At 51.1% G+C, this 27,710-nt stretch overlaps 1 protein-coding gene across 3 annotated transcripts in view; it reads left to right on the forward strand.

Moving 5' to 3' along the window:
* Positions 1-4,616: 4,616 nt before the first annotated feature.
* The window catches only part of Arhgef10 (Rho guanine nucleotide exchange factor 10), a 116,913-nt gene continuing 93,819 nt past the window's right edge, over positions 4,617-27,710 (forward strand). For 2 of the 3 annotated variants that reach the window (XM_085844133.1, XM_085844135.1), the window contains exons 1-5: positions 4,617-4,682; positions 18,254-18,424; positions 22,142-22,306; positions 23,330-23,611; positions 26,665-26,728. In XM_085844133.1, coding sequence (XP_085700259.1) covers positions 18,388-18,424; positions 22,142-22,306; positions 23,330-23,611; positions 26,665-26,728 — 548 coding nt within the window. In that variant the 5' untranslated portion in view covers positions 4,617-4,682; positions 18,254-18,387. Of the gene's footprint in view, positions 4,683-14,393; positions 14,488-18,253; positions 18,425-22,141; positions 22,307-23,329; positions 23,612-26,664; positions 26,729-27,710 lie in introns of those variants that run through there. The other variant, XM_085844134.1, reaches the window with a different exon arrangement.

Here is a 27,710-nt window from a genome sequence, read left to right on the forward strand (position 1 = left end):
CCAGTCCTTGTTCTGTGTTGCCAGAGGCTGACTGAATAGACAGAGGCTGCTGGCGCAGGGGAGGGGGGTGGCACCCTGAGGGCCAAGAGGATGGAGGTTCATTGTGACGCACCACACCCTCAGAGCCCCAGCCGCTCACTGGACCACACAGCCAGGAACGGGGAATCATTTAGTTAAAGCGACACACCCCCAGAGGGTGCACTTTGCTTCCTCCAAGGACTCACTTTCTCCTCTTGGACCTCTTTGCTCTTCATGTCCCCGTCTAGCTTGAGTGAGCGGAGCAAGAAAATGGGCAGTTGTTGTAGAAGCCCCGAAAAACAAAAGGTCACTGTTCCCACAGGAACAACGTGCCCTTCTCCCACGGCATTGTGCAGATCCACTGAAAGAGCGCCAGTGACAGCCAGCTTTATCTACACGGGTCCTGAAGTCGTCTCTTTCATACTTTTCCTTTGGCCTCCCGTCTATCACAAGGAGCCTGGGTTGGGGCAGGGATAGAAATAGATCTCTAGGCCCAGAAATCACAAGGGCATGGCCTGCCAAGCTGCAGTCTGTGCTTGGAACCTGGAGAAGATCTAATTCCTTACCTTATCCAGTTAGAGCTCAGGCTAGTGACACACACAGACCCTGGGTATATGAAAGGAGGGCTGCATAGAGCTCATAGCTCTGTGGAAGGCAGGACTGGGGACACTTCGGCTATGTGGCTTTATCCCCAAACTCCCCTTAGGAGAAAGTATGAGGAGCTGAATATGTCTGCACTGTCCATTTCCAATGGTTCAGAGCTCCATTCCTTTCAGCATCCATCCACTGTTGCCTCCACTGACATGTTCACCAGCCTGTTCCGAGGGGAAGATGCTAAGTAGCTGGGACGGCGGTAGCATCTGTGAGTTAGATGGACAGAGAGGGCTTGGAGGTACTGTGGTTGTCAGGAAGTTTATCTGATAAGTGACAGCTAGGGACAGTGGGTCCTGCAGGTCAGGGATTCTTGGCCTTGTTGTAGAAGCTAGGAGGTATCCATGTCATGAACTGGTTGCTATTGTCCTGCCAGACATTACCTACTGGGAGAAATGCCAATTGTTATCTGGCCCCAGAAAATGATTTCATTTTTAACTCTAGCACATCGGCTTCATTTCCTGTGGATAGAAACAGCCATGGGATTCACGTGTCAGCTCCAGTGTTAGCTGAGAGGGTGGCTCACCAAAAGATTCAGACGAAAAAAAAAACAACCCGACATGGCTCTAGGTGGTTCCGCTCACTGTCTTCGTGGCTTTGCAGGAGAAGACAGACTATACGCAATTGCGCCTGGAATCCCAGTGAGTTTAGAAGTCTGCAGCCACAACTCAGAAGTCTCTGTCACTATCAGGAGGGCAAGCACTGCTTCCCACCTGAACCCATATTTCCTCCTCCTGGGTAATCACATCCCTATGCTATTCCAAAGACCACCTGCCAACCTCAAAACACAACCCTCCTTAGTACAAAGCCCTCCTCAAGCTAGCTCCCTAGGCTAGTTCCTACCCCTGTGCCTCAGGTACCACCATCAAATCCCCGTCCTAATTTCCCTCCATGAAGGATCATGACCTGGGAGGTCTAAGCTGAAATTAACCCTTTCTTCTCCAGGTTGCTTTCAGTCACTTATAGTAGAGAGCAGACTAGAACATGGGAGAGCTTGGTCCATAAGTAATGTTCAGAACTATAAGTAACTGATTTCTGGTTACTACAGATGGCCTATTCTTAGACATCATCATCACAGCAACGGGAAATGGACAAAGGCACCAATGGGGGGAGGGGCATGAAAATATTTGTATGTATTAGTTTCTTTTCTGATCACTAATAATAGCCTAACTAGAGGGGACTTAAAAGAAGAGGGCTTTTTGGCTCATGGTTTAAAGGGACACAGTCTGCCATGTTGGGGAAGGCATGGTGATTGGTGGCTCCTTGGTGGGAGTATGTGGTAGCTGCTAATTAAATGGTCCTGAGCAATCAATAGAGCGGGGAGGAGGGTTTGAATATATATCCCAAGGCCCACCCTCCTAGTAACCCTCTTCCTTCATCTAGACCCCATACTCTATAGATTCACCATCTTCCCACAACAGTACTACTACTGGGGACCAAGTTCTGAAACACATGAACCTGTAGCGGGGGAGGGTGCATCTCATACACAAGTCCTAACAGTGTGGTAACAAAATCTACCCAAAGTGTGGCTTGTCCTTTCATTTTAACCATGCCCTGAGGTGAGTGGGAATTTTAAGTCTTGACTAAGGCTATTTAGTGGGTTTTTGTTTTGTTTTGTTTTGTTTTGAGAGTTTAGTGTGTTTTGTGTCCTTTCAGGAGATCAGTAGGATATTCTTCCATGTTTTCTTCTAGAAACTTTAAAGTTATTTCATTTGATTCCAATACTAAATTTTTAACATGCGTATTTTCTGTAACCCCCGTCCTCACACCAGCTGGTTTACGTGGTAACACTGTTTAGATGCTTAGGGCAATGCCGAATGGGTGGAGAGAGTTGACATCTGTAATACACAATTCTCAGCATCTGACACATCAACAAATGGCCATGGGCGTGGCCCAACTGACAGCCACAGAACATTACATCGGCAAATGCAGAGTGTGGGTTTGACTCTGTTATACACGCAGCTCAGTGCTCACAGGTCATCTGCGATGCTCACAGTACCAGCCATGCAGTGTCGTCATGAGGCTTAAAGGTTAAAATCATACAGTGGAATTAAGCTTTACATATGTAAGCACATATATTTATGTATCTATGGGTGCATTTACATACTAATTAAAAGAAAATCCCTCAGTCTTTGAGAATGAAGCCTAACTAACTGTTCTTAGTATCCAATGGGTCAAAGAAGACCTAAAACGGAAAGTCCCAGATTCCTGCCTGTGGACTTATAGACATGGTAATGTGTGATACTATAATAGATTGGTCAGGACTTGAGCCAGTCCAACTCCTTTCTGACCAGCTTCATCCCGAGGCTTCCTAATGTGATCCTTCTCTTGTCTACAGCCTTGGGGGAAGAGAGGATGCTGTGTGCTTTCTACTCCAGTGGAGAACGCTGTAGTACAGACCTACTTCCTCTCACAACGCTCCTTAGAAAATGTCCTTCATGACTCTAGTCTGGGAGTTCTTTGGGTACTTTACCCAAAGGTCTTCCACAGAGACAACAGGAGTGTCTTCTCTGTTCAGACAGGTCTGACAGTTCAACACAGTCCACTCCTGTAACTTTAGTGAATGCTACTTCCAAACAGCTATGAGGTGTCACCATACCTAGGCTATAATCTGACCTACCTAGTCATAGTAGTCTGTTTGAGAAATGTCTAGCTACAGAGCATACCAGCTTTATAGACACTTACTGTGGAACAAACCTCTCTCTGAACTCATTCTGTAGCTGAGTGGACTTAGAGACTTAAGAACCCCGGGGTTTCCACAACTTCTATGAACCACGTTGGTGGGAGAAGTGACAGTCCAGTATGGGAACATGTTTGCTATGTGCTCTAGCCATGTACCAGTTAGCACTTTGATGGGTGTTGCTTTCCTCTAATAAATTTAATGATTTGCTTCCCTCTACATGCACAAAACAAAGGTTCGTGCTAAGCACATTCAACTGCCCAGAAGGGCTCTTCCAGAATATCCCAGCGCTTTTCTATGCAGACACCTGCAGGTCTTTAATATCACCAAGGCCCACATTCTTGGTCTTCACAGCGCCTCCCTTTCCAGGCTCAGCCATGAGCAGAAAGGCTAGCTAAGCTCTCTCCAGCATAGCTTCCTGCATTTAGAGAGCTGTGGAAAGCTGGCAAACAAGAGCCTCCCGGTGACAGGCAAGCTGTAATAGCACCTGGAAAGGTATTGAGCTGAGGTCACGGTTGGTCTGCATTTCTAGCTCCTGTACTTGGCGGGACGATGAGCCCCTGACCCTGACCAGCCAGGACCGCTTAGGCTGGCAGGGTGGCTCTAGGTCGGATGGGTTGTTCTCCTGGCATCCCCTACTTTGTAGGTCTGTAAGGAACAGTGAATGCTGGGTGTGGTATCCGTTCTGTGCCTCACTGCCCGTGGGACCCAAGATGAGAGAGGTGGTCAGGGGGAGAAGGGTCAGAGATGGAGTGAAGTGTTGTTCAGTGCCCCCTTCCCACAGGAGCCCTGACCAGGATCTGCTGAGAGCAAGCAGACTCTGGGGTCACGATGGGTGGAGTATCTGTCTTGTGTTCCCTGCCAGCGCCAGCGCAGCTCCCAGTGTCTCACAGAGGGCAGATGATCGGGAGACACACTCTGGCCCCGCGCCATTTCCCAGTGTCCAGGAGTCTGAGGGGAGAAGCACCCACTCTGGGGCACTACAAGCTGGTGTCCTTTCTGTGCCCCCTCTGTCCCCGGGGGCGCAAGGTAGGCAGCATCCCTCCTACTCGCGGCGCGGGGCGTTAGGCTGGGGGCGGGGCGGGGAGTGGGGGGCTGATGGCCACGTGGCCTCGCAGGAATGCGCTGGCGCGAGGGTCGGGCGCGGCCGAGGAACGGGCAGGAACGCTGGCCAATGGGCACGAGGCACGGCCTGTTCCGGCCAATCATGGTGATGTGGGAGGGGCTTCCCTGGCGGGCGGGGTGGGAGCGCATCGCGGGCGGGGCACGCGGGGCGCGCGGGGGGCGCGGGACAACTGGCGGACGCAGACGGCGGATGGCGCCCGGCCCCTCGGTGAGTGAGCACGGCGACCCCAAGTCCCGTCCCAGGCCGCTTGCACGGGCTGCTTCTTTGCTTTAAAAGTTGCACTTCTGCCCAGGTCCCCGAAGTAGCTAAACCCCACCCTGGGTTTGCGGGACTGCGCACAGTGACAGACGGCAGCGAGTAACCACCCCCCAACACCAGTTCAGCGCTGTCTCTGGCACAGGACGGCAAGGAGCTCCAACTTCAGTTTCAGTTGCCCCCAAATCTGGCCGGTGTTTCCTTCTCTAGGCCCAGCAACCCCTACCCCACTCCCCGCTTTAGTGAGTGTCTATGGACATGGGGGAAGCAAGAAGCACCCACAAATTTGCAGGTGGCCCCTAGGCACAGACAGAAGCAGCCCCTCAACCTATGCCCTAGGTGTTCTCAGGCATAGATTCAGCGGCATGCAGCCCTCCCTTTCAATGGTTATCCCCAGGCACAAGGCAGCAAAAAGTCCCCCAACTTCGATGGGTGTCCCTAGACACAGAGCATTGAGCAGCCGCCCAACTTGAGTGAATCTTCGCTGAGACAGGAGACAGTCCCCAGCATCATTGTGTCCCATAGTCTGAGGGTAAGGCTCAAGGGCATGTGCAGTAGGGACCTGCAGCCTCTGGCCTGGAGATGTGGGGTGAATTCACAGGTCGCTGAAATTGCAAGAGAGAAGTAATCTTGGGATGCTTGAATTAAGATCCTTAGGATCCCCTTTAGGGTGAAGTTGTTGCTGGGGTTTTTTGCTACCCACCATTGCTCAATAATTAGGGTAGATCCTGATCTGGTGTGCAGTAAATAAAAGCAGGTGGCTAGGCCCTGGACACTGTGGGACACCATGTTTTGAATTCCCAGAGGGCAATGGACATGCTTGGTGTGGACTCTAATGTAGGATGATGCGTCTCAGTTACAGCCTTTGCTGGCGGAAGAGGTTCTTCTGGACTCCGATGGCAGCAATCTTTCCTTCTTTTCTTTGGCTGGATCACACAGTAAGCTGTGTAGCTGTGTTTAGAATCTGGGCAAGGGACAGCATTTCATTGTCGGGTGACTCTTTCTTGATTCTAGGTCCTCCCTCGCACATACTCACTAGGTGCTCCTTACCTACTGCTGAGCACCTTGCCAGACAAATGCTCTGTTGCTGAGCTACGCCCACAGCCTTGGGTACTATTAAAAAATCTATTTTGGCACTCGAAGGTCTGAGTTAGAAGGAACTTGAGTCTGGCCAGCCTGGGCTCCAATAATTGAGATTTTTCATATAAACAAGAAGGCAGGGCTGGGGTGTGGCAGGCAGCAGGCTGGGTTTGATCCCCAGTAAATGCTGAATTAATGCATAGGTAAAGGTGTTGTGGCTTGAATGAGGATGCCGCCCCCCTCCACGGGCTCCAACGCCTGAATTCTCGGTTCCTAGTTGGAGTGCTGTTTGGGTAGGTTTAGGAGGTACGGCCCTGAAGGAGGATGTATGATCTTTGACGTTTCAGAGCTGTGCAGTATTCGGACTATGTCCTCTTCGATTCATGCATGTTTGCTGGTGGCTCCAGGTGTGTGTTCTCAGTGTTTTGTGTAGCCACTGTGCCTGGTGCCATGCTCCGCCCATCCCTGTCCTCAGCAACCAGATGCCCAAATAAACTGCCTTGGTCATGGTGCTTTATGGTGGCAATAGAAACATAACTAATAATAAATATTAAAAATTATATATATACATATATACATATATATAATACTGACTTTTATCTCGTCCCTCAGGACCTGAAACTCCCTTCGTTAAAAACTGGTCTGTACGATGACACTAACGAACGACGGCGTCACCAAATTGCGCAGCATTTCCTTCTGATTCCTCTTCAAATACCTGTTTTACCAAGAATAACTTTTATTAGAAAAGATTGTTGAAGTTTATACTTAAGTCTCTCTTTAAATGTTTACCACTCCTTTCTGGCCCCAAGAGCTTTCTGTCATTTCACTGGCATCAGTACCACACATGTGAGTCACCTTGTTTGAAATCACTGTCCAGAGTTACTCAGCCAGTCGTGACTTCTCAGAGGGAAGAGCTGTGCCATTTGGTGACGCAGCACCGTACAGACCAGTTATTAACGATGGGAGTTTCAGGTCCTGAGGGAAGAGGTAAAAGTCGGTTATCAGAAATAACGTTTTGTTTTTGAGGTGCTTGTCCTAGAGCTGTGGCCTCATGCTTGCACAATCTCCACTACGAAGCTGCACCTCCAGCCTTTTGAAGCGTGGTTCTTCTAGATTTGCTGCAGGCATCCTCTTGGTACTCGGGTGTGCCTCTTATTTGGTGAGATCCTTTTTGTGAGGCTCGAAGCAAGCTCTGGTGGTTCCAGATGGAGACTTTCTGGGTGGGTAGAGGGCTGTGTGCCTGGGTCCTGGGTCATCTGATGGAGTCACCACTAGCCCTGTGACTGTCCACTCTAAGCTTGGTTCTGCTTAGGTGTGACCTCACTGGGAAGCAATGTGTAAACACACACACACACACAAAACGCTCTACACCTGAAACTATTCTATGTTCACCAGAGAAAACTGGAAATTCAGCAGCCGTGACTGATGTCATCTGCAGATAACAGTATAAACCATTTTCATAATTGAACTCCCAGTTGTATAACATATCATTCTTGAATTGCACAACTCAAACTAGTAAGTGCACAGTGGAAGGTTATGTCTGGAGATGTTTAGAGAGTATCGACGTTCATTCCAGAGGACAGTTGGCTTGGCTGGTAGTGGGGTGTACTGTTAATTATTGTTGGGGTTGAAATGCAGCTCTTACTAGCTATGTTCCCTGGAGATGTGCTTTAGGGATGATACACTGGGGTGGGTGCTCTAGGAAAGACAGTTTGGAAGGGTCTGAAATGAACTGAGACTAGACAGCACATGGGCCACGAATGTATCCGTGGTCAGGCAGCAAGGTGGTGGCCTTGACTGTGGATGGGGACCTGAACTACAGCCTCTGGAAAGAGGCTACACCTATAGGAGGAACATGTGGGGTACAGTGCACCCTAGGAAGGTCCTGCCTTCATTCAGCCCTACCTGCCTCGTGTGCACCCTCTTCAAGGTCTTCTGCCCTACCCCATGGACTGGCCCTTCCACAGTGGCTGGGCCTGCAGGCTGGCTTTTGCCTCTTTCTCTATGTGAATTTTCAGAAATTGATTATGAAACAAGGCCGAAACTTTTCCTAGTGCTATTGTCCGTCCCGCTCCACCCCGCTGTCTCTTGCTTTTCCTGTGTCACATTAATGTGCATCTGCTAGTGGAAAGTGGTGTCTGTGGGCTGGGTGGGTTTTCCAGAGACAGGGTTGCTCTGTGTAACAGAGCCCTGGGTGGCCTGAAGCTCATCACGGAGACCAGCTGGCCTTAAACTCACAGAGATCCACCTGCCTCTGCCTCCTGAGCGAGCGCTGGGATTAGAGATGTGCGACTATTGTTATTATATTTTGACTAAACAATGGGAGAAGAGGTAGAATGTTTTTCAAGTTATTAGGTTTAATATTTTGTCTTCCATATATCACCTTCTGATATAGGAAGTGATGTGGGCAGTAGAGTACAACATAAAAAAGTGTGCAGAACCATGCATATTCACAAGCACAGCACTGGGGAGGCCGGGGCAGGAGAATGCTGACTTTGAAACTAGCTTTGGGTGCACACCGAGACTTTTATGGTTATATGGAGGATCTTGTAGGGGAGCCATGGACAAGTGTGCCTAGAGGGCAGAACATGGGTTATAGCTTGACCGACTCTGTGCGCTGCACAGGGACAAGGTACTGATTGGCCCAGGCAAGGCTACAGTCACCCGAATGTGCTGACAAGTGTGCCTGAGCTGTGGTGATAGGGAGGCTGAAGGCCTGGGCCTTCCACACCTAGTTCAGAGACCACTCTCACTGCTGGGGCTACTGTCCTGAAGGCGTGCGACGCTTTAGGAACCGGTCCTGCTTTTCGTTCTGGGTGCGGCCGGCTGGTGTTATCCAGCTTCCCTCGGATCCTGTGCCACTTTTTGCAGCTCTGGGGATTGAACCCAGGGCCTTGCCCATGCTGGGCAAGTGTCCTATCACAAAGCTACAACTCCCTTCTGATGGTATTTCTTTTTAAAGCACTTTGGACTTTTGCCTTGAGATAAAGCCCTAAAGACTCTAGAGTCATATGGATAGGTGATGTTTGAACTGGTACCTCGTCTTGTCTCATTGGTGCGGATGAAGAAGACTGGATTAAGTCAGGTATAACAGCTCACACATGTAATTCAAGCCTCCACGAGGTAGAGACAGGAGGCCAACCTGAGCTGTTAGTGAATTCTAGGTGAGTCTGGGCTACGGTGTAAAACAAAACAAAATAGAAAAAGAAAAGATTTACATGGGAGAGGCCCAGGAAACAAATGCATGCATATCTTGTTTGGTTTGGTTTTCTGTTTTGTATTTTGTTTGGTTTTGGTTTTATTTTTTTCCATGTTAGGATTCAAAGCTAGGGCTTGTGCCAGCTAGCCAGGTCCTATAGCTACATACTGTAGCTGTTTCATTCACTTATGCCCCATCCCCACCCCACCCCTACCCCCTTACTCCCCCATCTCTGCTCCAAGGAAAATGGAGTCACAATTTCTATTTGGTTTCTGGTTCTCTTTAAAGGATATGAAAATAATGAATTGAAGTGGTCTTTGGTGCTCACCGTACAGCTGTAAGCCCAGGATTGAAGGCCCAGTCTCTGTCGAGGATAAATGGTCAGGCGTCAGCACCTTGAGGCAGTGGGCTGACCCACAAGGCCAGGCCTTGTGCTATATACTGTGTTAGTTCCAGTTGGATCCCTATGGTGACCCGCTGGGGACTGAGGGTGGATGTGTCCAGGGGATTTCACAGCTGAGTGACCCCATCTCTGAAAGCCTGGGTTTGTGTGTGAGAACCCTTGGAGTGTGTCCTCACAGTGTGTGGGCCCCGAGTCTGACTGGGTCAGAGGTCACATGGGTGGGGTGCTATTGAGGCCCTGCAGAGAAAACCTTTCTGTGTGGGCTTGGCCAGTTTGCTTCTTGGCACTGGCCAGCCTTCTGGCTTCAGAAATGATAGGAACATTGATTGATGCTTTGCCTTCAAGCACTTGACTCAACAGGGGTGGGGATGGGATGGGGGTGGGGGTGAGGGTGAGATAGGGGGTAAGGGTAGGGGTGAGGTTGGTGTGGGGTAGGGGTTGGGGGTGGGGGTGGAGTGGGGGTGGGGATGGCTGTGGGGGTGGTGGAAGCAGCCCAGTGAGCTGAGTGGCAGAGCTCAGTGGGAACCTCCAGTTTCCTCAGGGAAACTTTGCTGGTGGGAACTGTTCGTGTGGGCTCTGGCTCTGGCTGCAGCTGTGTTCTGTGGTGCATTGTGGGAGAGGCTGTCTCCTGTGGCATGGTCCCGTGCTGTGTGGAGCGGGCCCCCTCTGCAATCAGAGCCGAAGACTGAACTCTCACAGTCGGTTCTGATAGAGCAACACGGTTCTCCACGCACAGCCCAGAACCCAGGGTCTGAAGTGGAGGAATGCGGCAGGGCCCAGGGCACCGGCCTGGACAGGGCAGGCAGGTCCTCTGCTTTGGAATGGAGTCCAGGCATGCAGGGCTTTGGATGATTTCGCAGGAAGGAATGAAAGGTGCAGTGTTTTGCCAAGCAACCAAAGCAATTGGGGAAATAATCATAGGTGCTTGTGGAGGGGAAGAGAGACTTATGTTTTCCAGGATGTGTGGTCTCCACAGTGGTTCTCTGTGGGGGTGGGAGGACTGTGACTGTGAAGAGCCAGTTCCACCCTCCATTGTGTCTAGACATAAAAGGTCATCAGAGGATAGGACGCTTGGTGACCTGCAGGCCACAGGGAGGGGAAGGAGGTTGCCTCAACTTACCTTGGGAGATTTTCAGTTCCATACCAAGTACATTTTGCAGATGGCTCACCTTCTCCGGCAGCTTGTACACTTGCCCTTGGCAAGTGCTCTTTCTAAAATTAGTGTGTGTGTGTGTTTCCCTCTCCCAACTTACCCACCCAACTTTGTATTTCCTGTCTCTCAAAACAGAAAAAGAAAATCAAAACAAATGAGAAGCGTCTAAGACAAAACAACAACAACAAAAAGCCAAAAATATATATATATATATATATAAAGGTCAAACAGACAAAACCCCTGTGTTGACCAACCACTCCCGGCCATGGAGCCCACCCTGCAGTGCGGTTGGTGTGTCCCAGTGACACTGCACTGGGGGGAAAACCTTATTTTTCCCATTGCCAACAGCTACCCGTTGCAAGCAGCTTCTTAGTTAGAGGCAGGACCCTGTGTCTACTTCTTCATCTCAGTACTGGGACCCCGTGGGGCTTGAACCTGTGCGGGTCTCTGAGATCATGTGTGCACCGATCTTGCTGAGTCTGAATGACTGTGGCAGACGGTTGGCGTAGTATCTGTGTAGAGACAAAGAAACTGAACGTCAGGATGGGCGTTGAGCACATCTGTCTGTCTTTTTGCAGGACAGCATTGGCCCTGTAGAGGGGAGGTGCAGGCAGGAAGGACCATTGTGAGCTGGTTGATCACAGTCACTGGTCAGGTGTGGGTAGTGCTGGCTTGTGGTCAGTCAGTTTCGCTTCGGGGAGATGGGAAATCGAAACCAACAGCTTTGCTCATGGATTCAGACCTGGGTCTAAGAGAAAGAAGAAAATTGGAGATACACTCCACGGTTCGTTCTGTTTGTGGAGAGAAGCCCGTTAGGAGGACCAGTTGCCTGACTCCCTGAAACATGGAGTGGGCAGAGGGTCACGGTCTTAGGCAGTCTTAGGCACATAGCTGGCACTGAAGCTGCAGGTTTGTAGGATCACTCTGTGCTTCCAAAAGGTAGAAGGATGACAGGGTGCAGAGAGTGCGGCCTCCAGAGATCTACCCAAGAGAGGCAGGTGGGAGGGAGATACGTGGGGCCTGTTCATGCATGGAGGTAGCCTCTGATAACCAGGTTAGGCCCAGGTTGCTGACGGATGCAGGGTCAGTGTCTGAGAGTCAGCAGCTGGTTTGTGGAGCGAGGTCCTTTGTCCCAAGGATCCCATGTGAGAGTCCCCATGTGTTTCTTCCTCATGGGCAGAAGGGGCAGAGGAGGGGGGTACCCCAAGCTCTTTGTGCAGTGATACCTGCTTATGGATGGTGGTGCAGATCCTTAGCTAGAGGATCTAGCTAGAGGGGACACTTTCTTCAGGGGTGCAGGGATAGGCGTCTTACCACTAACCTGTGTAATGCCATCTTTCTCCTAACTTTGCCCCCAGTTGAACTGTAGGGGGTGGGACGGGAACAGGATGGTGTTAATTTGTAATGGGATCCCTGCTAATGGCCACCAGAGTGGGGAGCATTTCTCAGGCTACCCACGAGTCTCAGTTCACCCAAACAAACAGGATGGACATTACTACGCAGCCATCGTGACAGTCATTCATGGCCTCACACTGTCCAGCTAGGGTCTGAAGCTCAGTCACTCATGGCCTCTAACATGTGATGGTACTTCTGTCAGGAGTTACACAGACATCCTGGGATGCTACTGTCCCTTGGCCAGCCCCCCTCCCAGATCCCAGGAGGAACTTGCTCCTATACCATTCATGGGTCCCTTTGTTCTAAATGGCCCACCATGCTGTGAACAGGAACTCCAGGTTGACTACTTCCGAGTTCCAGCAGCCAGGCACCATCATCCCCCTAGATCTCCAGCCTTCTCAGCGTGGCAGTCTCCTTCCCACTGTGCTGGGCAGCTCCCTTCTTGGTTCCCAGCTTGGGCAGCACTGCCTACCTGTACTCGTCGTCTCTCCTTCCATTAAGGAAGTCTTACTGGTCTGGTGGACCTGATGCTGTCCTCCAGCCAGATATGAGGTCTCCAAGCATTTGGCCACCAGGACACCCTCTCCTCCTTGCTGGCTCCTTAGTACATAAGTGCAGGCATAGAACCACAGCTCCGGATATTTTCAGGAGTTTGAAGAATTGTATGTGTGGGATCACTGGGCATCCCCATGGTCAGCAGCAACCGAGGGAGCTCTCTTTCTTTCCTCTGGTCCCTTCCGGCCCTCACTAGCCTGTTGGGATGGTTTGCTTTGAATCCGGCTTGTTCCCTGCTGAGGTAATGAACTTCTTATTTCTGTTCTGTACCTCCTTGGACTAGTCCTGCAAGTCTAAGTTCTAGGCTTACATGGCTGTTCTTACAGACCATGGGCAACCAAGGGCTGGCATACTCTTCTAAGGGACCCTCAAGAATGCCAGGGAAAGGCTTGTCTGCAGAGGCTGCCCAAGAAGCCTTCATGGGCATAGGCTGTCAGTTCAGATGGCCAGAGCCCATCTGGCGACTGCTACCCTCTGAATGACGAATTCTGCCGTTTTGTTTTGTTTTGTACTGTTTTTTTAACATAATGTCCAGTCTCCTGAACAACACTGACAAAGGCACTGCCGAGTTAGAGCTGCACAGACATTTAGATAACAGTATACAGTTTGTGTTTTGTTTAGATGACATGAGTCTTTGAGACATTGTTGGTTTATGTCAATTGTGGTCACAATTTGAGCATACATCAGGGCATCCCAGACCGCCAGGCTGGCTCCAAGGAAAAGTACTGTTTGACGGTAAAGCACCATCCCGGTATGCTGATCTCCAAGTGCAGTGGGACCTAGCCTGCATGCCTCCCCCTTTTTGACTTGTACCTCTGTCAGGGGTCCTCCGGGACTGTGTGCAGAATGCACACTGCTGAATTCAGCGAGGGACACAATGCAGGCCAGACAGCAGCTCGGATGGTGCTGGCAGAGCCTTCTCCTCTGCCCTCTTGCATGTGGGTTCTTGCGAGGGCAGTAAGGCCCAGGATGCTGAGTTGGCCTGTTTGGAGTCTTAGTGCTCCATACAGTGACTTGCCTTACTGAGCCCTGAAAGATATTCAGGAGCTACCCCTGGGAGCCGGACTAGGATATCCTGGGAGCACAGTGGATGCAGACACCCGAGGCAGGCTTGGGGGCCTCTGCACAGGGCATAAGCCGCAGCAGTGAAGGCACAAGCTGGCATGGTACCTTGCTGGTGCATAGGTCACATTCGTCAGTGGTTTCCTTCTGTGCAGTGGGGCTACCTCCTCAGGCTTACAGATGACCAGGCCCACCAGCTGTGCCCTTGTAGCCATGGACCCAGCTTTGGCTGGCCAGAGCCACCTTAACCGTCACCGCTTCTCACCGGTGGCCTCTTCGATGCCACCTTCACCTGGAGCATGTCCAGAGTCGTGTCTCATCAGCCTATGAATAGGGCCTTGTTCTTAGGAATTACTTAACACCATATTTCATGTCAGGGAGTCCAGGTGAGTTCCTTCCTGAGAACGCATAGCCATTGTCTCAGGCTGAGAGCAGAGAAACACACACACACACACACACACACACACACACACACACACACAGACACGGGGGGGGGGGAGGGACCAAGACAGTGAACGTATACCCAGGAGCAGTTTGCAGGACGAGAGCATTCTGGAAAGGAAAACACCTGGCCATGCAGACGAGGAGCAGCGGCGGCAGCGGTGGTGTTGGTCGGGTTGGTTGGCAGTGCTGCCTATCTATGAGGTTAGGGGGCTGTCCCAGCCTGGTGATTGAGCAATGCTGGCAGCAGGGGGCAGTGGGCAGTGCTGGCTGAAAGACAGCTGCTTCTCTACCTGAGCAGTTCCAGGCGGTTTGATCCGGTTGTTGAGATGAGCACTTGCTGACAGCCGGGGACTGACTGTTTCCCAGTAGCACTGGTCATACCAGCAGGAAGGTGGGAGCCATTTGGATTCTGCTTGTACGTGTTTCACGTATTCATAAAGCCCACGCAGCAGGAATGGCTGCAAGTGTGAGTATTTGGGCTCAGGATGCAGCCCTACATGCAGTGCCCCTGCACGTATGTGCCCGCTCCCAGACACACTCCAGACAGGGAAGCGGCATTCTGCCTGCTTTCGGGAAGGGTGTTTGCCACCTGCCATTGGTTACCTCACAGACCAGTAAGTAGAGTGAGCACAGAGATGCACAGGACCCATGTAGGGTGGCATTGCCTTTACAGCCCCTAGACTCTGCTGCCCACTCTGGATTCTAGCTGGCCTCTGCTCCTTACTCGTGCTGACGTCACAGCATCAGCCTGGGGTTACCTCCGGATACTTTCAGTGGTACCCAGGAGCTATGGTACTTTGGTCCCACTCTTTCTGGACTGTAGAGTTTAAAGTACTTACCGATTGCTCTCATCTGCTCCTCAAGGGTAGGAGGCTTGCGGTAGACATGTCTTGGGGCTGGGTTTGTGTTCACAGAATGCCTCTCATCTATGTTAATTCTTTCAAAGGACCAACTGAGTCCTCGTAATCTAGACCAGCTTTGGCTCCAGGAATAAAGGCAAGGTGAGGTCACGGGAGCTCAGGGAGGCGAGTGCTCCTCATTCCAGCTGCCCTGTGTCCCTACTGGGAAGGTTGGTGTGATCATGGACAGCACCCCCTGTCCCAGTGAGTCTCCTCTGGTGCCTAGGGTCATCTCACAGCTGTGTGCTTTGCTTCCTGTGGTTCCCCCCCACCCCTACCAACTCCTTTGTTCTTTCTGTTGAAACCCTTGGGTGTCCAGCAAGTATCGTACAGGGTAATAGGTGCTCAGAACATCTGTCACAGATGTTGCTTAGCAAGGCAGCAGTGTGTTTGCGTGCATGTGTGCGTGTGCATGTGTGTGTGTCCATCCTGCCAAGGTGCCTCTCACTGAGGTGTGCACTTGTTCTTGCCACCTGCATGGGGTGTCTCACCCCACAGCGCTCAGATAGATTCTGTCATCTCTCATGGGTTCCAGGCAAGCACCTGCTATACCAAGGTCTCAGTACATCTCAGGTCTCGATGGACGGTATCGCCAGATTCTCTCGACCTGCCAGCTTCCAGTAATGACACAGAGACTTATATTTATTTGAAAATGCTTAGGCCTTCCTTATAGCTTAGGCTTGTTCAAAACCAGCTCATACAACTTAACAACCGGTTTATACTAGTTCATGTTTGCCGTGAGTCCCGTGGCCTTTCATTTGGCCCTCATGCAACTGGCTTTCTCCGTGCACGGTTGCCAAATCTCGTGCCTCTCAGTTTCCCCACAGTTCCATTCTCTGCCCAGATGTTCTGCTCTCTGTCTCCTGTCCTGCTATAGGCCGGGGGGGCTTTTTTATTAAACCAATCAGAAGGTGACAGAGAAGAATGTTTACAAACTATGCCGCAGGTGCTGAGCAATTAGAATAACAATACCAGAGTTCAGACATTAAGGGCTCTCTGCTGATATCAACACTTGAGTCATACAAAGACAGCCTTCACACAGTGCAGGAGATTATCCCTGACCCTTCACACACAGTGCACAAGAAAATTCTCCCAGCAGAAAGGCAAAGGGCCTCTGGATTCTTATCTACCTTATGTGCTGGACCTTTGGGCTCTACCCCAAACACTTGCCCTCGTTGTGGGCCTTGTGGGTCCTCAAGTGATAGCGTCTTCATCTGAAGTAATAGGACCTAGTCTTCGAGCTGAGGTGCAGTTATTCACACTATCAACTGTAAGACAGTCAAAGCTGGCTGAGGCTTACCACATGTCTGATGGAGAGAGGCAGTGCACCAGGAGCGCTGCTGTGTGCCGGTGAAGTGACTCCCGTGCCAGAGCAGAGACAACAGGTGCCCACTGAAAACGCCCAGCTACTCGGGTGGCCATCTAAGCAGCGTCTCACGCCCTTGAGGGTGAGACAGAGCCACATGGCAAAGGGCCTTGGGGGCAGGTGCAAAAGGCTTCCAACAGCACATGCACTGGCAGACAGGGACACTCTACAGAGCATCAGGCGCCAGGCTTGGCGCCGGCAGCCATCTTCCCAGAAGTGCCAAAGCCATCATCAAGCCTGTTAATGAGGGTGAAAGAATTCACTAGGCTGGTTTGGCATCTCAGACGTTGTGAGGGACAAAGCTTTGCCTCTCTCTCCTTGTCACTGAGCAGCAAGTGTGTGGAGAGCCAGTGGCAGAGGAGGCAGCCTGCTGCTCAGGTGGGCACTGGGCACTGCATCCACCGTCAGAGACTGGAACAGGAGCGTATGGAGAAGGTCTCCAAGCAGGTTGCTTGTCTTCTCACCACTCCGGTAGAATCTAGGGAGGATGTTGAGTGGTTCCAAGAGGGATCCAGGATAAGCGCAGAGCAGTCCCAGGCAGGATCAAGGATGAGTGTTTAGGGAACCCAGGTGAAATCCAGGGCTTGTGTTAAGTAGTCCCTGGATGAAGCCTGGATGGGTGTCGAGTGATTCTAGCATGGTCAGACTACCCTTCTCACGAGACACTGTTTCTCAAATTCAGTTTTCCTAATGTATGTAGAGAATGAAACACAGAAAGCAAAGACAGGGCAAAGACGCAGCCCGTCCAGTTTGGCCCTGCTGACTCCAGCAGCGGTTAAGAAATTGTCAGTACTGTTCCTGGTGTAGAATAGGTTTTATAAAAAACTACCAGCAGGAAAAGCTAGCTTTCACCTCAAAGGGTTGCCAAATACGAATGACCATGGCTGGGAGCAGACTCGTGTCCCTGTGTGGTAACAGTTTCGTGACATGTTTTCTAATAACAACAAAGGAAGCTATGAATAGGCACCTGGTTACCTCAGGTGGGTGAGTTACAGCAAAGCAGAGAAACCTGCTATGGGCCTCAGATCTTATCTGAAGACATTCTTGACCTTTGGGGTGGCGGAGGTAAGGGTGATGTCTCAGCCAGTTGTTCTATTGCTCTGAAAAGACATCGTGACCAAGACAACTCTTATAAAGGAGAATGTTTAATCAGGGCTGGCTTACAGTTCAGAGGTTTAGTCCATTATCATCATGGCAGGAAGCATGGAGGCAGGCAGGAGGCAGCCATGGTGCTGGAGAGGCAACTGAGAGATCTACATCTGGATGGGTAGGCAGCAGGGAAAGAGAGATGCTGGGTCTGGCTTGAGCTTCTGAAACCTCAAAGTCCAGCTCCCTTGGCACACTTCCTCCACGAGGGCCACACCTACTCCAAGAAGGCCACACCTCCTAATAGTGCCACTCCCTGTGGGCTTACAGGGACCATTTTCATTCAAGCCACTACAGGGTCTGTTCTGTACTTACCTAATAGTCACAAGGATATCAATCAGGTCACACACACAGGGGGCAACAAATGGCTGTTCAGGGGCTAAGACAGCCCAAGATAACTGAGCTCTGGACTTGGAGTATTCCAGCTTTCTATAGTCACTGATGTCCTGATCAGGAAAGCAGCCTTGTAAAGTGCTGAATTGGTCGCAGCTTTGCCCCTGGGAACTTCCGTTAAGGCTGCTAAGGTTTTATCTGAAGGCAGAGGGGAAGCTGTTTTGGTTCATGCTGTTGACTCTCCGCCTCAGAACATGGTGTGAGACTGGCAGAGACCTGTCGTGGTGTTGGTTGAGAGGGCTCTGGCCAGGGCCTCGGGTTCCAAAACAAGTTCCTGGCTGTGGTTCAAGGTGAGCGGCACTGAGGAGGCTTTGTTTGTTTTGTTCTGCATTGTCCCTACTAGGGCGATTTGCAAGTATTTGCAACTAATAGATGGCAAATTCTGTCATTACAGCTGGGAGTGACAGTGACCTCTCTCCTTGTTGCAGGTCGCCTCTGGAAAGCCCCGACTGTTGCCTCCTGGGAAGGTTTCGTATGCCAACCTGACCGACAGTGTTTCTGCTTGTAGGGGCCCCTGTCCCCTGATGCTGTCCAAGCGTGGAGGAAGGAGGCAAGGCTGAGCATGGAACAGGGAGAGGCCTCACCTCCTGTTCCTGCAGGTAGGGACCTGCCTCCTCAGAGGTGTGCCTGGCCTCCGGTAGCCCCTGGGGTTCTGATGGAAGACTCCAGCTTCTGGAATCACTAAATTACTGCTACTTGGCACGGGTGGAGAAAAAGATGGTTGGTATTGTGGTGTAGATGGGACGCGAGCTTTGACTGTCCCTGGCTGGTGTACCTGGGTGCCAGTGAGCTAGCTGCCTGTGTCCCAGCCTGTCACCTGTCTTCAGCATCTTGGATGCCATGAGGTTTCTGTTTGTTTTTGGTTTTGCTTGATCCAGTGTGGGTCATCCTTTGGGAATATGCCCTGCCTACCAGTCAGGTTCCCTCAGGAACAGGAACTGGCAAGCTATGGAGCACTGTGAGCAGACTAGGGGCAGACTGGGCCAGCGTTCTTCCCTGCTTCCTTCCCTGTGGGCAGTTCAAGGCCAAACTGGGCGGCGTCCTCTATCTGCTCAGTTGATAGACACAGAGGACGGTGCACTGGTTGGTTTCTTTTGTGACCATGTCAGAGCGGTGCCCTTGACAGAAGGGCTATCAGGGATATTGGTACCCAGCCTGCAGATGAAGGAAGAAGTAGGTGCTAGAATCTTCACAGCACTGTCTGCAGGTTAGGGTGGGCAGTGGCTGTGAGATAGCCCGGCTATACAAGGCTGGCTGTTCCTCTGTGTGTCCAGGACCGTGCAGGTGTGGCCTGGAAGGGGCTTGCTGTTGCCACTTGGCTCTCTGTCCCTTCTGCCCCTCCCTGTCTATCGTATGGGGGCTCCAGACCTATGTATTAACACCAGAGAGTCACAAATACATGCAGACAGCTGTCTCCAAAGAGCATCTAAGGCATGGAGACACCTTGAAAGGCCAAGGTGTAGTGAGATGGGTTGATAGGAGAGTCCAGTGCAGAGGCAGTGACCACTGCCACTGCAGGGAGTTTCCAGTGCAGGTGATGGCTCAGGCTAGAAGCTCACATTCTGGGCTTCTGGAAATGTAGGATATGAAAATAAGTTCCAGCCTCACTGTTGCTCGAGGATTTGTAGGCACTGACAACTGCTAGTGGGGAGAGAGCTTTTATTCAGTGGTATACAACCTAACAGGGCTCACTGGGTCACACCTACACATACAAAAGACATCAAAGTACACAGAGGAGTGACTGGGAAAAGGAGAAGTCAGTCATGAGGAGTGAGGAGACAGGAGAGGATGACAGAGGGGTGGGTATCATTACCCGAAGTGACACTGCCACCGCAGTGCTGTGGCAAGAACAGCTTCACTCTGTCCTGACCACTGGGCTCCAGCATGACCATGAGGTTGTGAGCTAGAATCCTCTTTGGGGGGCAGACCTCTGTGTCTCTTCAAGCAGGGGCCAAATGGTGGTCAGTCTTGGACTGCAAAGGTGACACTTTAGTAAGGTCACAGTGTCACTTTAGTAATGACTGGTATAACATGGGACCCAGTACTTCTCATCCGAGTTGTTTTCTGCGAAGAACAACACGGAGCACCGCCGTGTGGGTGGGAGATATCACCTCTTCCGCACCTCCTCCATCATCACCTCCATGAGCCATCCTGGCTCCTCATCCTGGGCCTCTGTTGCTAACCCAGGACTCCCTGCCTCTGGGGATCCTGGTAAGGCCAGTTTTGCCCAGCTGCTGGAGTTCTGGTTCTGGCAGGCTTCAGACCAGTGCTGTCCTTATTATATTTCTGTCAGCCACACTTGGCTGCTGCCGGAAGAGTCCCAGGTTGGATGAACAATCTCCCCTCCCCCACTGAATATACTTCTCGATAAATGCAGAACCCATACTTTGGTGGGGTAGGGGGTAACACTCCACGCTGAGGCGGTACCGTTTGGTCCTTTATGGCTTCCGCAGACGGCGCTCAGGTCTTCCAGAAGCTCCCAGCACAGTCTTTTGCTTCCTGCTAATTTTGCCGCTGGGAACTCTGGCTTGGCACAGAGTCGCCATGTTTGTGTTGAGATGGCCTGGACGACCCGTTTGTCTGTTCTGCTTGCCGCTCCTTTTGTTTTGACTGCTGTTGTGCTTCATGGGCCTGACTGACATGCCGGACTGCACTCCTCGAATCCGGATCCGCCAGAGCCTCTCCTAACTTGTAAAGATCACATCCTAGTGTGAAGCTCACAGCAAGGCCACTACAGCCCTACAACCAGTCCCAGGGCCCCTGCTGAACCAACCTATTTCTTAACTCTCCTGTCCACACTGTCCTATCTGCTCTGGTAAGTGGGTGTCCAGCGTTGCCATGCTTGGGTCTGGTTGCCCCCGTAACATTTCTCCGTCCTCCGATAACTCCGTCTCCCAGTCCCGATACTCACAGGAAACAGCACTAACCAAGCATTCCTCATGGCCCATGAGATGGTGCACCATGCGACCGACGATCGATCTCCCTTCGATTGCCCCAGGACGCTTGGCTTTTGTTTCAAGGAAGATGAGTGGTTTTATCTCCAGGTTTCTCTGAAAGGCTCCTGGCTCCTAGCTTGAGAGCCTTTGCCAGTTAAAGCAGCTCAGGGGCAGAGCATTGCCCGGTTTTCATGTTTCCTGTCCCTGCTTCCACCGTCAAGGATTTATTACAGCTTCTATCAGCAAAGATCTTCCTCTTCCTCTGTATTGAACATCAGATTGGAGGGTTAATAGCACTTCTCTCCCTCTCTCTCTCTCTCTCTCTCTCTCTCTCTCTCCTTCACTCTGATTCTACCTGGGGGCTCCCAAGATTTTGGATCCTAAGAGGGGCTCATCAACAAGAATCTCACTTGGACTACCTTTCCCTTCATCCTTTCATCTGTAAAGCCCAGAAGCCAACACCTCTGTCTCATGCTCCCCTTTCCTGTTCCTCTTGCAAATTAGGGGCCAGTGTGGAGGATGGCCTCCTCCACATATCTTCCATTACACAGGCAAGTCCCCTCTGGCAGACAGCTCTGCCTCAGTCAAATCTCTTACTGCCTGAAGCAAGGACTACAGGACAGCTGCCAACGCTTGCCTGCGATTCTTTTCCATACATGCTGCTCATGGATGACAGTATATTCCCTAACCCACCATCTGGTTTGGGGTGCCCCCATAGTCATGTGGCAGATGCCTTTCATCAAGGAGAGATGCCACCCCATACATAGGGAAGCAGCCAGCTCTGGGATGGAAATCTAGGCTAGTGCTCTGCTGCTGAACCACACACACCCTGTCCCGACAAATCCTACGTGATGTCAAACATGTTCTTATCAGCAGTGCTCTCTCTCCCCTGACCCCTGACAAAAAAAGCTGTTTGGAACCATTCTAATTGTGGGCTGAACGTTACGCGGCACCTCGTTCTGCCAGGGAGTGATTGAGGCGTGATGGTGGCCTTGTTCTGTGGCCGGGGCCCTGCTAGTAAATCAAGTCTCTCTCCTCTCCTCTGAGTTGTCGCAGTATGGCAAAGAGACCAGATCTTCCTAGATGCTAAGTTGGGGCACATACTTCAGATGTGAGAGGTGCTTTTCTCTTCTCCTTTCCCCCTGTTTGCTTTTCTACCTCGTGGCGAAGGCCCTGTCAAGGGACATCATAATGCTGACCCAAAGTCCTGCTGCCGTTTGTGCGAGGGCCGCCAGCTGGTTCCCCAGGAGCTGAGCTCAGCTTCTCCACCTCCTCCTGCCTTCTCTCCTGGGTTGGTTAGCCCTGCACAGGGAGGTTACAGATGGCTTCCTGGAAGCAGACAAGCATCGGCATTGTGACTTGTGTTATTTTAAACTCCAGAACATGAATCGAAATGTGACACCAGCAACAATGAAGAGGAGGGAGAACTGTTTGACTTCGACAGTGGAGATGAAGCCCCGGAAGCGGATCGGCAAGTCCCGTCTGCCGACGATAGGACGAGAGGTGCTGAAGCAGGAGATGCAGATGAGAACGCGTCCCCTGCAGGTCAGTCCCACCACCACACTGCCCTGGGTCCTGCAGGAGGTTTCCTGACCTCTCTGTGCTTACAGGACTGAGAGTTTCCTTTCCTGTAACAAAACCCCCGAGGTTTGCCTGGGCTCGCACTCAAAGAGGGTCCGGGCTTGTAGCACAGACCAAAATAGAGCAGTTCACATGACGGCACTCAGGAAGACCGAGAAAGGAAAGCTGAGGAGACAAGGTAGCTTCTTCAAAGACTCCCACGCTCAACCCCAGTGACCCCTTCCTCCAGCCCGGTGTCCCACCATCCGGTATCTGTTCAGCTTAGTGTCTGTCCCATGGGATACCAAGATATAGTCATACCTCATAAGGACACCTGCTGAGGACCAAGCCTCAGCCTGTAAGCCTTGGGGTGGGCTGGGCTTCATATATAAATCATGACAAGGATAATGGGGCCGAAGGCATCAGGGTCTCTGTGATGCCCTGAATAAGCTCTGTTGTGTACATCTCTCCTCAGTTTCTATTCTTGTTGCTCTAACCCCTCCCCCACTTTCTAGTTTATAGACAAATGCCTGTTATTGTCTGATAGATAGATGTCCTGCTATTGTCTAATAGATGTCCCTTGCCACTTCATCACGGTACATAAACGGGAATGAGTTACCTGACTGGGCCACTGCTCATTAGCCAGGAAGGCTGCTTAGCCCCTAACTATGGCCACCATGGTTGAGGACCAGTTTCTCCCTCCTTTGCCCCTGGTCAAGTCTTTCCATGTGGTTCTTTGACTCTTCTCATTTGATGTGTTGTCCTGGGAACCTCTGTGCAAGGTCTCCATCATCTGTGTCCAGGAGTGACACCAGCTCCCCATTCAATGGTGTACCCCACGGACCTAGGCCTCACAGCCCCCTGTGGTGATCTGGGAATGTTGCAGGGGGGTGCAGGGGTCCTGACATTGGGGACAGGTGTAGGGTTTCCCTGCCCTTGCTACAGCCACTGGAACCACATACATGCCCAACACTCTTGTTTGCTAAGTAGTGTCCTTCTGTCCTCCAGGAAATGGAACTGGAGCCGAACCTGCCCCCGAGGCAGAGCCTGCGAAACTTGTGGTCCCCACAAAAGTGAACCCGTATTCTGTCATTGACATCACGCCGCTGCAGGAAGACCAGCCGCCATCTCCAGACACGAACACAGAGGAGGAAGGCGTGGGGCTGCGTGTGCCCAGTGGTTACTCTGTGCCTGTGCCTTGTGGCTATGCTGTCCCCTCCAACCTGCCATTGCTGCTGCCAGCCTACTCCAGTCCTGTCATCATTCGAGCTGAGTCTGTAGAGGAGGAAGGTATGTGTGTGCCCCCAGAGCTTCACGCAGCAATGGGCCACACCAGCTGAGAAATCTGTGCCCCGTCTTTCCTCTCCCATCATGGTAGTTGCCTGCAGTGTTGGAAAATAAGCCCAGGCTAATCCCCCCAGGAACCACCGGGTACAGTGAAGTGACAAGTCTGAGGCAGCTGTGTGCTCTCATGCCTCAGGCCTCCCTGCACACCAGGAGAATTCACGTGGTCTTAACTCTAGAGCTGGCCAAAGCCCTACCTTCTCTGTAACTTACCATCACTGTTCTAGAGTCCATAGTGTCCCATCATCCTTGAATCCACACACCTCAGAATGGGGCCTCTGTAATCCTGTCTGTAAAGAGTCACTTGTCCTTCGGTCCTGGTACAGAGAGCGCTGCTTATACATAGTGAAATAAGTAAATACACAGATTAATACACAAAATGAATTGTTTTAAATCATGTGAAATAATTTTCAAATAGAGTACTTTAAGTGTGTTCAATTATTCATCACTTCAAAATGATAGATTCCTTCCCCAAATCAGTACTGGAGTACTGTACAATATTTAGTACTCAGTGCTCAGTACTAGAGCCTTGTGCATGCTAGGCTCTAGTACTCAGTACTGAGTACTAAATATTGTACTCTGCCAGTGAGCCACATCCACAATCCATTTGGCTTCCTATTTTGAGACCAGGTCTTACCAAACTGCCCAGGTTGGCCTTGAACTCACTCCATAACCCAGGCAGTCAAGAATTCACAATCCCCCTGCCTCAGCTGCCCCAAGTAGCTGTTCCACATGCCTGGCATGTGAACACATTTTCTTTGACTGCAAAGACCCTTGTTTTTTAGGATGCACTGCAGGTCGTGGTCGAGTCTTAGCGCTTATATGGTCGATTTCCACAGGAAACAGTTATCTTTAGAACTCTCTATGGTTTCTAGGATTCAAAACTGAGTTTTCTTTAAAGAGTGTTTTCTCAGTCATTAGCTGTAAAGCGAACTCTAAGTCAGAATTCTGCATCCTCTGAGCCTCCCTGAGTGTAAGAGGACTGTCTCACCTTGGTTAGGAAGCATTCCGCAGACAGACCCTGCTGAGATGCTGGTCAGCCCCTGGACAGCCGGTACCCATGTCCCGCCCTAGAGGAGTGGCGGCTGTGTTCCACAGAGCTGTCCTGGGACCCACATCCTCAGGGTCACCCCCCACATACAGCCAGTTTTCAGAAGGCTGGCAGCCCAGCTGGAGCTCAGGCCTGGACACCCCCCACATACAGCCAGCTTTCAGAAGGCTGGCAGCCCAGCTGGAGCTCAGGCCTGGATACCTGTGAAGAGCGTGTCCTGGAGAAGAGCTCTGGTCACTGTTGGCCTTCTAGTGGCCTCTTCCTGCACATGCCTCACTTGCCCTCCCCCCATGTCTTGCCCGATGAAAAGGGCCCACCTTAATTCCCGGAAGCAGGGACTTGCAGAGAACAGCTTCCTGATTAGTGGGCTTGGGAAAGTGTCTGCCACATCTAGTCAGGTCAGGAGGCCCGTGAGCCTTCTAGTGCTCCTTCACCATAGCCATGGCCCAGAAAGCTTGGGTAGCCAGGGCGTGGTGTGCTGCGGACCAGGTTTCACACCTGGCAGCTTCGTGTGCTGTTTGGCATCCAACTACAGGGTTGTAGCCCCTGTGGCCAGGACAGCACTGTCCCTGTGGTTGGGGGGTGGGGTTCTCCATGTTGTCCGCACTAGGTTCAGCCTCTTGGCCTACAGCCGGCTTGTGTATGGTTGGAAAGTGTTGGGAGCAATTGCTTATTGCTTACCCATAAAATAAGTCCTTTTCTGAGGGCTCTTCATGGGCGGCATTGCCAGTCCAGTGTCATAGACCCTCTGGGTCCCTATGTCTGCGTGGAATGGGTCTCTAGTCGCAGGTGGGCAAAGCATTAGATGAGATGACAGACAGATGCACACAGGAGAGGTTGTGTAGAATCTGAATGTATTTGTCAGGTCGAGCATCGAACTTTTTATAGTACAGAGAATACAAGGGGTTGGGAGTCACAGCAGGCAAGGTACATTGAAGTTACCAGGTACAAAACAAAGGAATGACTTAAAAGGATTTACAGGAACCAGGTAAATGTTTACAGTAAAGATAAAGCAGTCCTGCCTAGGGTCAGCTTAGTGACAGGCAAGGATTTTACACTCTAGTGCTATACCTTTGAACCTTGTGAAGGCTAGCACCAGGGGGTTCTGCTCTTGGCAGACCTCAAGAATAATGCAATATCACAACCCCCCTAATATCCTAGGCCTTGTTAAATTCTTATATGAGTGCAACTTTTAAGTATCCGGAGAATCTCCATTTGTCAGGAGAATATACCAACTTGCTTTTAATATGTAATGTAGCCTGTACTGAAGATTTCTATCTCAGTGAGATTCCCTGGCTCTTTCTGCAGACCAGTTGAGCCACTGGCTCTGTCTTTTGTAATGGTTAATTAGTTACTGAATAGGTTAACTTCCTTACTGCCTTCTCACAGGATTCTAAGCTCAGAGGCTTCTGGGATCTTGGAACACTGGGGAGACTAACTATAACAGAATTTAACCTTAAAAGGCATTTATAATAAAAAATTAAAAGAGAGCTCATGGATGCATACACCAGACTAATGCGAAAATAGAGTATGAGTATGAGAACACCAAAACTCCAGGAGATGAGCTTTCTTGAAACTCTCTGCCTCGTGAGTAGCTTTTAGGCTTTACAGCCTATCAAGCTGACTCGACCAGAGTGTGTGGTAGTCCAGGAATCCAGCCTTTGCCTGAGGTCATCCAGTCAGCTACCCCCAGGGGTTGCCCTCTGCCGCTGGCTGAGCAGGGAGGTAGCCCACTGGAGGCTGGGCAGGCCATGTGCACACGTTTGTGCCAGATGATAGCACCATCTCTTGTAAGCCCATCCTCTGAGCTGGCTCAGTCTGCACTTCTTCCAGCCTGCTCTTTGACGGGCCTTGCTCATCTATCTGCCCATTGGTGAGAAGGAAGCGTGAGATACATTTAAGGCTCAGAAGCCAACTGTGGAACTCTGTCCATCTTTCCTTTTCACAGAAGCAGCAGAAACTGCGGGAGACGGGCAGTGCAATTCCCTAAGCTCCGAGGACCTTCCACACAGGTATCTCTGCTGACGCTGGCTCTCCCATGCTATGCCCTTTCCTTGAGTGCTGGACTTACCCCCTCTGGACTCTCAGCCTTGGGTCCTACCCACCGCTAGGCCCTCAGTGTGCCACAGCCTCCAAGCCCCACCCTCCAAAACCGCCCCACCCCGCCCCCACCACAGAAGCATCAATGTAAGCTGTGAGTTGGTGACCAGAGCTGTGTCCTCCCATTCATCAGGCCATGTCACGCCGGCACGGCTGTGACCAGTGTTAACACTCTGTGTCTCCCCTTTAGTCCTTAGGACTAAAGCCCCCCAGACTTAAGATTCTAGAACTCACTGGAATTTCTAGGAAGAAATAAGCCCATGACAAGGACTTTTCACCTAGTGGGAATGCAGAATTTGGGACCCACAACCGCCACATTTTCAGAAACTGTAGTTCTATACATAATTAGAGGTTAGTAATCAGTCCCACTGAGGAGACAGAGACAGAAGGGTCACGAGTTCTAGACTAGACTAGGCCACATAGTTAGACCTTGCTTCCCCAAACTTAAACCAGGGCAGGGGTGGTGGACTTAATCAGTAAAGTGCTAGTCACACAGGTGTGAGGACATGAGTTCAACCCTCAGTACCCACATAAAAACCGGGTTCAGGGCACAAACCTGTAATCCCAGCATTTGGGGAGGTAGAGGCAGGAGAATTCCTTGGGGCTTGCTGGCCAGCCAGTCTAGCTAAATCAGTGGGCTCTGGGTAAGTCATACCGTCTCATAAAATAAAGCAGTGAGTGATGGAAAGACTCCCCATGTGTGGCCTCCACTCACAACATGCATGTACACCCAGACACAAATGTGCACATGTGTACACATACCAACACCATCACTACCACCACCACCACCAACAAACTAACTATTCAGATGCAACTGGAAACGTGAAAGAGTGAAAGAGCCCTCCCTTCCCTACGGAGTCCCGTCCCTCAGGTCAACAAAGGACCATGTCTGCC

Source organism: Mus caroli, unplaced genomic scaffold (genome assembly GCF_978045245.1).
Source record: "Mus caroli unplaced genomic scaffold, Mus_caroli_1 scaffold_10, whole genome shotgun sequence".
In the NCBI taxonomy this organism is placed as follows: Eukaryota; Metazoa; Chordata; class Mammalia; order Rodentia; family Muridae; genus Mus; species Mus caroli.